The sequence below is a fragment of the Polypterus senegalus genome, chromosome 6, assembly GCF_016835505.1.
Source record: "Polypterus senegalus isolate Bchr_013 chromosome 6, ASM1683550v1, whole genome shotgun sequence".
In the NCBI taxonomy this organism is placed as follows: Eukaryota; Metazoa; Chordata; class Cladistia; order Polypteriformes; family Polypteridae; genus Polypterus; species Polypterus senegalus.
The window spans coordinates 64,490,935-64,503,993 of NC_053159.1; the positions used below are offsets into that span (position 1 = coordinate 64,490,935).

A 13,059-nucleotide genomic window follows, 5' to 3' on the forward strand; every position below is an offset into this window, starting at 1 on the left:
GTTTAAAGATTAAGTTGGTCAAATTAACTTTTATGTTTCTGACTTATTTTTTTAAGAAGAAAAACTGCACTTTATGTTGAAATTTTGGTTATTATTATTTAAAGACAATACTATTCTGAAAATGTACTTAAAGTACCACTTTATTTTTAAGTCTGCCCAGTTTTAGCCAGGGATGATATTTTTGTTTCTGTTTTGAATTGAAATGCAGTTTAAAAGCATTTTTATTTTTTTCAGAAATTAAAACAGCTTGAGTTTACAATATTCCTGTCCATGTCTATTATTTGATTCTGTCGCCCACTAAAACCCTTTTAAATTGAAAAAAAAATTTGCGATTTGGGACAAATTTTCATGTGTGATTACATACGATTAATCAAGATTTATTTATTTATTAATTAGATTATTTTTTTTAATCGAGTCCCACCCCTAATATATATATGTAGATTTGTATATATGTATATATATGTGTATATACAGTATATATGTAGATATGTATATGTATATATGTGTGTGTGTGTGTATATATATATGTATATACATGTATATGTATATATATATGTATGTGTATATATATATATACTGTCAGGGATGCCAGGGGCAACGACCCGGCCGGGACACCGTGAGGGACCGGATGTGGGTCTGCGCCCACCCTGGATCACGTGGGGGCCACCTTCCTGGTTGCTTTGGGGGCCACAAGTTGAGGTCATGGAAGCCCCACCCTGCAGGGGTTCGTGGTCACCGCCAGGAGGCACCCCAATGCCTTGGGGACCTGTTGCCTCAGCACTTCCGCCACACCAGGAAGTGCTGGGGGGAAGAATTAGAAGGATACCCGGAGAGCTGCCGCGAGGTCAGCCGGCACTTCCGCCACGCTGGGGCATGGCCAACGAGGGAATGCCAGGAACCACCTGGAGCTCATCCGGGAGAGAATAAAAGGGGCCGTCTCCCTTCATTCAGGGCTAGAGTCGGGTGGAAGACGGACGAGGCAAAAGAGAGAGTGGAGGCGGCCCGAAGAGAGGCATTTTGTGGCCAGGACTGACTGTGTGTTTGGGGTTTGTGCACATGACTTTTGTAAATATTATTGTAAATAAATACGTGTGGTGGTGAAAAACAACATGTCCACCTGTCTGTGTCCGGGTCGGCTGCACAGTATATATATATATATATATATAAATGCCAGCAACACTCGTGACAATGACAATCATGTTACGTTATTATTAAAATGTTTCCTTTTCTTTTTCATTACTTCTTTAACACACTACTTCTCTGCTGCGAGGCACGGGTATTCTGCTAGTCATCCATAAAAGGAAACAAATAGATTGTATGTCTAAAAATACTGTCCACAAAAGTTTAATGGATGAAACTGAGTACTTTTCAAAAATGAATTTAAATGTGTAAAATGCAAACATTTACAGGAGCTAAGAGCACATGAACTGTGTCTGACAAAGCACATGAATGAGAAATGATTGTACTGTGTGTGTGGTTGTAAATGTTTGAGAGTAGGGCAGGACTTTTCAAAATCTCTTGTCTCGCAGGACTTGATTTTATCTCCGAGAATGTCTTGTCGCAGGATTTCCTTTTATAATAAAAAGACAAGATGGTTAAGTTTTCAGATGATATCAAACTAGGAGGATTGTCAGATAATCTGGAATCATTACCGAGGGACTTGGACAGCATACTGGCTTGGACAGATTTGTGGCAGATTAAATTGAATGTAAGTAAATGTAGAAGTAAAAATGTTAGGTTTGAATACACAATGACAGATCTGAAAATCGAAAGTACACCTTATGAGAAGGATTTAAGAGTCATAGTGGACTCAACACTATCAATTTCCAGAAAGTGTATAGAAGCCATTAAGAAGGCAAACAGAATGTTAGATTATATAGCACGATGTGAGGAGTACAAGTCCAAGGAGGTTCTGCTCAAACTTTAAAATGCACTGGTGAGGCCTCATCTGGAGTACCGTGTACAGTTTTGGTCTGAAGCCTACAAAACAGACTGGAAAAAGTCCAGAGAAGAGCAACTAGGCTGACTCCAGGGATACAGGGGATGAATTATAATGAAAGATTTAAAGAGCTGAGCTTTTTCAATTTAAGCAGAAGAATACAAAGAGAAAATATGATTTAAGTGCTTAAAATCAAAAAGGGAATTAGTACAATGGATTGAGACTGTTACTTTAAAATGAGTTCAACAGGAACACAGAGACACACTTGGAAACAAGATAAGGGTCAATTTCACAGAAACATTAGGAAGTTTTTCTTTACACAAAGAAACGTAGACGCATGGAATAAGCTACCAAGTAGTGTGGTAGACAGTAGGACTTTAGGGACTTTCAAAACTCAACTTGATGTTATTTTAGAAGAATTAAGTGGATAAGACTGGTGAGTTTTGTTGGGCTGAATGACCTGTTCTTATTTAGATTGTTCTAATGTAAAATATTTCATCATGCATAGGTATGTGTTCATACTTTTATGCATGCATGAAATGGGATTGCAGATTGTAAAGGGTGTGTATGGGGCATCACCCTCTTCACTTGCTTAATGACAGCTCTGGGATTATTTGGTATTTTTTGGTAGCTTTTCTTCTCCATGGTCAAGATGGCAGTAACTGAGCAAAAATCCTGTGTCTGATAACAACCCTTTGTAGAATGTGGCACAGTTATGCAAGGCAGACTAAAAATAAAATTGAAAAACAAGAATGCTTATACAAAAACACAAATGCAGTATGTCCGTAATTGTGCAGGACTAGCCAGGAATATCACTGCACACCAATTGTTTTGAGTCAACACAATAGCCTCTTATTGTGGCATGAGCTGCCATGCTCTTGTGTGCTTGGCACAAGTTACTCACTGTCTGCATGGGAATTTAGCTGGGCATTTGTGAGGCCCTTCCCAAGTGAATCAGCAGGAAAAAAGAGAAAAAGGTATAGTAATGTCTCAGTTCAGTTGTTACAAAAACTACAGAACCTACAAAGTTGCAAAAGTATAAGCCTAGCATAGGTTAACATGCTAGTAATTGACAGATTGAATCTGAATTATCAAACTCCTTGTCCTTCAAGCTTTTGATATTTACTTATATATTACATTTTAATTTCAAATTTAAATATACAGTATATTACTAGTTGCTACAGAAACACTGCTGGGTAGTTGATCCAATGTCTGCCAGTTACATTTCACTTTGTTTGTATTCCAGGTCTCCGCTGTTATGCGAAATTCCACAGGAACAGGAGAGTGACACGACGGAGAGGACGGTGTGTAGACCCAGAAGTAGCTAACAATGAGCAGGGTTCCTTCATTACAGTCTGAGAGGGAGAGGAGTGTGGGGTCTCCTCGTGCCTTTTTTACTTAAGGACCCTTTGCTTTGCTACAACCTGAACCAGATGGCTGGGACGATTCCTCTGTTGTTTAATATCTGTATGTTCTGCTACTGTAAAGACATACAAATGGCTTTCAATGTAACACTTTTTCTATATAAAAAAGTGGTTTCTGTGTCTGTTGTTGTTTAACATAACATCATAACATTCTCAAAACCAATTTTCTTTGTTTTAAGTTCTTGTTAGTTAATCCTTTATGAACTCTTAGCCCATTAAAGTACCCATATCACTTTTAAACACAATTGCTGATATGGTAGGATTATACTCCGGAAAGCTGTTTGGAAGTCCAATATGCTCCTTTCCCAACTGTTGCAGATCATCTTTGAGAGTTCATGTATTTTTTTTTTTACAAATTACTGTGTTTTCACGGAAGGAGGCTCATCCCTGATGTTTCTTTTTTGGCTTCAATACTATATTGACAATTGGGCTTACTTCTCTAGTGGTTTCAGATTCAAGAATTTACTGCCTTTCCATCAATTTTTATTAATCCACAGTGTGTGCAGCTTTTAAGTGGAGGTCAGAGCTCACCAAAAAGTCACCACAAATAAGAACAGTGTTGACCTCACAGATATAGAAGACAAGTGTATAGCTAATGTCAGCTAAAATAGAATTAAAAGAGCAAACCTTCCATCAATAAATCCATCCATCTTTAAAAAAAACAAAAACATGAGAATAGCAGCTCATATACTAGACCACATTATATGCTAAAGTGCAGGCCCTTCAGGCCATGTCATTTACTTAGAGGAAAACAGAGCAAAAACTAGAGTAAATCCATTTTCAATGGAAGTCAAATGCCCCTGTGTTCTTCGATATTAGCTTGATAAAGTCACCCTCATAGTTTGAGGGAATGATTAGGAAATGAAAGCAGAATGTAATAGTACTAGATTGTATAAAGAAATATTCCATAAGGGTCTTTCCCATTATTATTGAGAATGGATCTGACTATCAAATGCAAAACTATTAGTCAAGCTATAAAGTCCAACATGCTCAAAAACATTAGGTTATAAATACTCCTGCTTTAAGGCTTGGGGAGAAGACAGAAAACATATATACCGTATACTGTGATAAATTCTGTAGAATAATAAAGACTGTGGGCGTGCACAACATGCACAAAAATTTAATAGATTGAAGTCGGCACTTGACTATAAATATTCTATGAGTGCAGTTTATACCACTATAAAGATTTAATGTCCGATTTCACAAACGAACACGTACACTTTTGACTGTGATCAAATACCCATTCATGGGGTAATAAATGCTAGGGATTATAGGCAACATGCATTTTACTTTCTTTACTATATATAGTATAGCCACTCATTTAAACTGCCTATGACAGTGGAACAAAAGGTGATAGAGCTTAAAGAAAAATGAAGATATTACAATTCACCCCTGAAGGCACAGCAAGTTATATATATACAGTATATATATATATATATATATATATATATACACACTGTGACAGATAGGGGGCACTATCGCTCCCTTGAACCCTTGTCCAAGATGCCAGACAAGACAAGTAGACTTTATTAATACTGCACAGTGCACCAAGCACCCTCCTCTCCACAATACTCATAAATAAACAAATCACTACAATAAACAATCCTCCACACTCCCAGACGCTTGCCACCCTTCCACCCAGCTCAGCTCGTCGCCTGGAGTTCCCAGAGTCCTTTTGTACTCCCTGACCCGGAAGTGTTCCCAATCCCCAGTCCATGATTCCTTATCACTTCCGGGTCATATAAAAAGTCCTTCTTCACCCCGGAAGTACATCACTTCGGCTGTCGCTTTGTGTATGACGCACTTCCGGGTTATAGGGCACATATGACTCTCTGGTCCTCCCTGCAGCATCCTATGTTGGCCCCTGGGGTATCCAGCAGGTTTGTAGGGGAAAACTCCATAGTCCATGATTCCCTGCTGGTATCCGGGGCACTTCCATGCCGCAGGGAGAGCTCCATCTGGCGGCCTGGGGGTATTGGCCGTGATGACAAGCCGGCCATAGACCACAGTACTCTCCCCCCAGCAAAAAACTGTGGTTTGGAGCGTCCAGCCCCGCGAGGGACATCTTCCTTCAGGAGGATCCATCGGTCAAGCCTTGGTGATGTCTTTGCCACTCCCGTGCAAACCTAGGAGAAACAGTATAAAAATCTGGTCTTTGCACCCCTGTCCTCTTAGGACAGCTTCGCCATCCGTGGCCCGGCCTGCGGCATTCGTAGCACAGCTGCTGTCCCCCTGGTTGCATCCCTCTGTGAGACTGAAAGCACCTCGGTTCTTCTAGCTCTGCCCCTTTCTCCGCTGAGGAGATTTCACCGGCCGCCCTTGTATTTTTATGGCCCTCTTCCACTTTGTCAGGAGATCCCCACTTTACTTTAAGGATCTCCTGTTTAATCTGGGGCTTGTCTACAGTTTGGGTCTCTCTATTAGTTGAAGAGAGCCCTTTTACTGTCTGAACCCCTTTTGATTTACAAATGACCGGTGGCGGTGTCTTTAGGACTGCCTCGCTCCGGGATCCAGCACTATCCAGGTGCCCCGGCTCGATCAATCCTTCCCCCGACCTGTCTGTCATCGTTTCACAGTCCCTTGTAGGGCACGCAGTGATTTGGCACCCGCTACTTATTAAATGCGGGCCTGGATCACACCGCGTCCCTCTATTATGTACGATACAGGTCTCGCTTACCTGTATCGCCGCATTGTTTAACACTGGAGGCTCCCGACTGATCCACCACAGGTACTCGTTTACCTTCTTTATTGGCGCTTCAGCCGTCGCTCCCAGATCTCAGATTATCTTCTTAATCGCCTCCAACATCTGAAAAATAGCTAGTACGGGCTCGATCAATTCCTTAAGTTCCCGCACGTTTAAAGAGTTAATTAATTCGACCGGCAGTAGGCTTACTTCCTCCTTCTGCCTACTTACCGGTCGGGAGCCAATGAGCACGTCTGCTGTCGGCACATGCTCTGACGGGTCTCGCGGAGGCTGCTGGGACTTGGAGTTTAATTTGGAGGACCGAGCCGCCATCTTTGGCTGACTGCGATCCGCCTGTATCAATTTGTCAGCGGATCGATCAGCCATTTCCCGGCCCTCCTTACCTTTTCGTGGATTGAGCGGTGCTTCGCTCAATTCGCCCTTCCCCTTCGGAATGTCCAAGTCCGTCTTTTCCAGGGTGAGGCTGTAAGCAGTAGGACGCGGACTTCCTCTTTCCCGCAATGCTTCGGGTTGAGTCACGTGTCCCTCGCCAGCAGCCGACATGCGAAAGTCCTTCTTGCTCGTCTGCTGGACCAAGAACGTAGCCCTTTCGCTGGGTTTTTTGTCTGCATCCTGCAAGACCTCCGGATGATCTTCCTTGAGATATGTGCACGCAACAAAATGTGTTATTTTAAAGATGTTAGTATCTGAATCCCCGGCACATACCTTTTGGCAGTCGTCCTTCTCCGGATGCCTTTCCCGACAAGTGCAGTCGTTCTTCAGCTCATCCCGAGTGTCCTCTGTGACGAGCGTGGAACCTCTGCTTACTCATCTTCTTCCCCATAACGAATTTGAGAAACGGGTTTTCTGCCGATGTTTTGGTGAGTCTGAATGCCGTCTTCTCAGGGTTCTCTGCCTACAGAAAATTTGTAAACAGGTCTTCTGCAAGTGACGTTAGATAATCCTGCCGACTATGCCACTGTGACAGATTGGGGGCGCTATCGCTCCCTTGAAACACTTGTCAAAGACGCCAGACAAGACAAGTAGTCTTTATTAATACTGCACAGTGCACCAAGCACCCTCCTCTCCACAATACTCATAAATAAACAAATCACTACAATAAACAATCCTCCACACTCCCAGACGCATTGCCACCATTCCACCCAGCTCAGCTCGTCGTCTGGAGTTCCCAGAGTCCTTTTATACTCCCTGACCCGGAAGTGTTCCCAATCCCCAGTCCATAATTCCTTATCACTTCTGGGTCAGATAAAAAGTCCTTCTTCACCCCGGAAGTACGTCACTTCGTCTGTCACTTTGTCTATGACACACTTCCGCGTTATAGGGCACATATGACTTTCTGGTCCTCCCTGCAGCATCCTCTGTTGGTCCCTGGAGTATCCAGCAGGTTTGTAGGGGAAAACTTCATAGTCCATGATTCCCTGCTGGTATCCAGGGCACTTCCATGCTGCAGGGAGAGCTCCATCTGGCGGCCTGGGGGTATTGGCCGTGATGACATGCCGGCCATAGACCACAACACATACATACAAATGTCCAAACATATTCAAATGTCCAAAGTCCAAAAATAAATAAAACAGAAAGAAGTGTAGAATAACACAAGGACAGAGGCGGTATCTATCACTTGGGTGAGAGCAAAAGATGACAATGCTAAACACTAAAAGAATAAAGCTAGAGGACTGAAGAAAGCCATTCTTCCATTTTTATTTTCTCTTACCTTTTCAATCACTTGCTGTTGCTAGACAGGAGAGTCAGGTGTTGTTTTTTCTTGTTTTTAAAGGGTTTTATTTAAATAGAATGAACTACATGTAAAACACTTTCATAGATGGCTGAAAAACTGCAACTTGCCCTTCTGAAGAAGCTAAAAACTCAACAGCTCAGGCATAATAAATCTATTTTAACAGCACTTTAACATAGAGATCACGTTCACAATATGTGTGATAATTTCATTGTTTGGTTCTTCAGAATTGCTTTTGCATTACAATCCTTGTGATTTTTCTGATTGCATGGATTATTAACAACTAGCAAAATACCCGCACTTCACAGCAGAGAAGTAGTGTGTTAAAGAAGTTATGACACTGCTATTGTGGGCTGCATCAGGAGTGGGCAGGAGGAGGAGTACAGGAAGCTAATCAAAGACTTTGTTAAATGGTGCGACTCAAACCACTTACATCTTAACACCAGCAAAACCAAGGAGCTGGTGGTGGATTTTAGGAGGCCCAGGCCCCTCATGGACCCTGTGATCATCAGAGGTGACTGTGTGCAGAGGGTGCAGACCTGTAAATATCTGGGAGTGCAGCTGGATGACAAATTGGACTGGACTGCCAATACTGATGCTCTATGTAAGAAAGGTCAGAGCAGACTATACTTTCTGAGAAAGTTGGCATCCTTCAACATCTGCAATAAGATGCTGCAGATGTTCTACCAGACGGTTGTGGCGAGTGCCCTCTTCTATGCGGTGGTGTGCTGGGGAGGCAGCATAAAGATGAAAGACGCCTCACGCCTGGACAAACTTGTTAAGAAGGCAGGCTCTATTGTAGGAGTAAAGTTGGACAGTTTAACATCTGTGGCAGAGCGACGGGCACTAAGCCAACTCCTGTCAATCATGAAGAATCCACTGCATCCACTGAACAGTGTCATCTCCAGACAGAGGAGTAGCTTCAGTGACAGACTAAAGAGATCGTTCCTCCCCCACACTATGCAACTCTTCAACTCCACCCGGGGGAGTAAATGCTAACATTACTCAAAGTTATTGTCTGCTTTTTTATTTATTTTTTTATTTTTCTTACTACTTAATTTATTTATTTTTTTTTGTATCAGTATACTGCTGCTGGATTATGTGAATCTCCCCTTGGGATTAATAAAGTATCTATCTGTCTATCTATCTATCTAATCTATCTATCTAAAAAGAAAACATTGTAAAAATAACGTAACATGATTGTCAATGTAATTGTTGTAGGCTTATTTTAGTATTGATAGTGAATTTCATGATTGTAAAGAGTTTAATTTATGATTGTAAATGTTGTGTATGAGAAATGGACATTTTTAGGATGTAAGAATCTGTTTGTAAACGATGTTTGCAGTATGAGGCAGGTGCAATCTTGGGGCATGGAAACCACTGGTTATGGGTCGGTGAAATTGTGATCGACAGTGATCACCAGAATAGACGTATTATTCGGGGTAAACTTGCACCCGTTGAGAAATAAAGCATGAAGGAAGGCGAGAAGGGATTGAAAAGCAGAAGTCAGCACCAGGAAGATGTAACTTGTAATTGACCACCTTAAATACCTTTTCTCATGATTGGACACACCTGTCTATGAAGTTCAAGGCTTAACAAACAAATCCAACCAATTTGGTGTTGCAAGTAATCAGTATTGAGCAGTTACATGCATTCAGATCAGCAAAATTACAAGGGTACCCACATTTTTGAACAGCCAGTTTTACACATCTATATATATAATTCACTAAGGGCACGCAAGACAATGAGCGCAAGCAAGACAGAGAGCCCCACCCGCCATCTCTAATCCTACTTCCGCGTCCACTGACCCTCTCGATCAAACAGCAATAATTAGCAAACAAACAAAGATAACTGGCAGTAACAGTGCAAAGTTCACAATTGGTATGCCAGTTTGAAAAGATAAGTTTTGAGGGTAGTTTTAAAATGTGTTATTGAATCAAGCTGATGTATATGAGAGAGAAGAGAATTCCCGAGTTGAGGAGCACTATGAGAAACGCTCGAGCTCCCACAGCACAGAGTTTGATGTGTGGTACAGAAAGTACAGCTGCAGATGAGAATCTGAGTGAGCGAGACGAGTGTCAATCTGTAGGAGATCAGTGAGGTTGTGGAGAGCTTTAAATGTTAAGAGCGGTATTTAGTATTGTATTCTGTAGTTAACAGGGAGCCAGTGAAGTTGAGAGAGAATAGGTGTAGTATGTTCATTGGATTTAGAACAGCAGGTTATTATCCTGGCAGCAGAATTTTGAATAAACTGTAAGCGATGGATACGATTTTGTGGGATGACAGATAGAATAGCATTACAGTAATCTATACGTGAGGTGACTCGGGCATTAACCAATACTTTAGTACTGTGTTGCGTAAGAACAGGACAAAGTCTAGAAATGTTTTGGAGATGGAAGTAAGCAGTCCGAGAAATGTTACTTATACGGGAGGAATTATTTAATAATAATAATAAATTATTATTATTATTGTTATTATTTAATAATTGCCATTATTAGTGTATAAATGGATATAAATAATTGCATGTAAACGATTCGACAAAATCTGTTGTATGTAAACGATACTGTTTAAAACGTTATTGTTTTTTCATCAGAAAACCCGGTTTCCATGTCTACCTGTATTAGCACTTTTACCACTCGCAATATGGCGGACACGCTGACTTATCGTGTCGACTGGGCAACACAGTGAATGCGGCGTCTATCTACATGTCTATTTTTTCCGTAGCCTGCTACGGGAAGGTACTCTCTCGTTATACTGCGACGGTGGTTTCCTAAGCTTTTGTTATATTGAATTCCTTTCTCACCGTTTTCCGTTGCTACTCTTACACCGCCGTATGCTACGCCGGGCTTCGGCTAGTTTGATTTAATTTCATACAACTAAATACTGCTTCACTAAAAATCTTTGTTCGGAAAACACCCCAGTACTCAGGAAATGAAAGACATACCACTGTTATCTTTTTTGTTGAAAGTTGAGTAAATTATTATGCAGGCTGAGAGAGGTTCCCAAATTTTTTCATATGACTGTATATATAGATCATAAAGAATAGATATTTAAATTGTGTCCCCCCATTACCCTGCCACACTTTTAATAATGGGTTAACTTTTTGCTTTCAAGTTACTAGCTTACAACACATGATATGATGGGGAGCAAGTAATATAAAAAATGAGAGCAATTTTCAATCTTATGCCATGGATGCATTTATTAATATTTTTTTATACACAGTTTATTTATAAGATGTGTCTGACATTTTGCAAAGCTGCCATCTAATGTAATTTTATTGCAGTACAACCACACCTCATCAGATTTTCTAATTGCTATAGTGCCCAACAGGATAATAAAATCTCCATTTTCAGTTTTAATTTAAGATATACATCACTTTCAGAAATTGGTCAATTTATCTATGGATTCTAGCATCAATTTCCACTTGGTTGAAATTATTTTGAACTCCACTTGCCAAGTTTCAAACAAATTACACCCAATAAAAACATTTACAACAGTAACTTAACTCTGAAGATTTAAAAACAAGGTTAGTGAGAACTACTGAGGCAAGAAGGGAGCATTTGAAGCATGTGATGATGGTGATCCTAGCAGCTATAAGCTTGAGCTACTCAGAGATGACTTTGTTAAGCCAACCACCTAAAAATGCAAGCATTTGAAGATGAAAACTTGTCAAAAATGCAGCCTAGGAAATAGCTCACGACTATCAGTGCATGCTCCCAACCTCTCTCTAAATGAAGGCGTGTGTAGAGGCAGTAGGGAAGAGTGGAGCAGTGAGCACTGCACAGAACACACACTGACAATATGGAGCACTCCAGTAGTGAAAAGCTGTTGCAGGGTTAAAAGGAATTGCAAAATATTTTGACAAAACATGTACAAATCAGGAAGGGACTTTCCCAAAGTAAAGCTGTCATTTTGAAATTTTGACCTTATCAGAATGCCGTCCTTATACTGGTTAAACACCTGTTTTATGTGTTATTTTTGTAGAGAAATTCTACTACTACAGAGTGATATTGATCAAAATGAATTGGCTTCCATTAATTTACAATACTAATAACTGTGACAAGTTTCATTTGCACTGAGTGATTTACATGTGAGCTACTGTGTCCACTGACCACCATCCTAACATACAGGCTTCAGTCCAAATGGGGTTGAAGTGTCTTCAGGGATGCCTAAAATGTGGTAATCATTTAAAAACCTGAAATCATAATTGAGACCTAGTTCATACTACTATTCCTACTACATACAGGATATGTAAATGTGCATTTTATATACATCTCTCTATTATAAACGAGATTTTTTCAAGTCCCGCCCTCCTCTTAACCATTTTTCACTCATGCCCATGGGCCTCTCACCTCTCATTTGTGTGAATGCTTTTGTCAGAGACAGTTCCTGCACTCTCGGCTCTTATAAATTTTTATGTTTTCCTCACTTTAAGTTCCCAATAAAAGAAGACTTATTATGTCCAAATATTATTGAAGAATTTCATCCCGAAGGGTTATCTACAGTAGAAATGAATACACGGGCAATCCTAGCACCGAGAATCGACGATGTCAAACAAATTAACGCGAAAATTGTCGATCGGTTACACGGCAGATTGGTTAAATGTGTATCAATAGACTATGCTGTCAAACAATTCTGACATGTAAAATTTTAACAGGCGACAAGAAAGGTAATGTAGTACATCTTAGACACCATGTATGTGCCATTTGTATTAAAATGTTTAGCGTTACCTGTTAGAATAGCTTTTGCTATGACAATTAACAAATCACAAGGACAAACATTCGAAAAAGTCAGATTATTTATTAGAGAGAAAAAAATGATATTCACTCATGGGCAGTTATACGTTGCTTTATCACGATGTAAGTCCAAACACGGAATCAAATTCAATGCAATATTGATGAAAAATTTATTCAAAAAATTGTTTTACAGTAGAAGTGTAGGTTTAAAAAGTATTTGCACGTTAACTTCAAAGCCAAACAGAATGAAAACGTATAACGCAACGAATACCTTTAATGCAACATGAACCATAATTTTCTTTCAATTTATTACGTTTTAGTATTTTTTACTATGGTTAATTACTCACTATTATGTAAAATAGTTCTATTATGCACATGTAACATTTCCCATGAAAATAACAATCTGTTTAAATGGTACGTCCACTTCCCCATACGTGAGCGGCAGATCCGCGAAGTGGCTAGCGTGTAGCGCCTGCCCAGGGTTGGCGAGCGAAGCGGGCAGGGTGCAGAGCCCCCTAGTGTTT

The 13,059-nt window shown here is 40.4% G+C and overlaps 1 protein-coding gene across 1 annotated transcript in view; it reads left to right on the forward strand.

Moving 5' to 3' along the window:
* draxina (dorsal inhibitory axon guidance protein a) overlaps nucleotides 1-3,508 on the forward strand; it is a 65,720-nt gene extending 62,212 nt beyond the window's left edge. Inside the window, exon 7 of the mRNA XM_039756156.1 lies at nucleotides 3,186-3,508. Within this exon, the coding sequence (XP_039612090.1) occupies nucleotides 3,186-3,298 (113 nt within the window). The 3' untranslated portion in view covers nucleotides 3,299-3,508. The remainder of the gene's footprint in view (nucleotides 1-3,185) is intronic.
* Nucleotides 3,509-13,059: the final 9,551 nt, after the last annotated feature.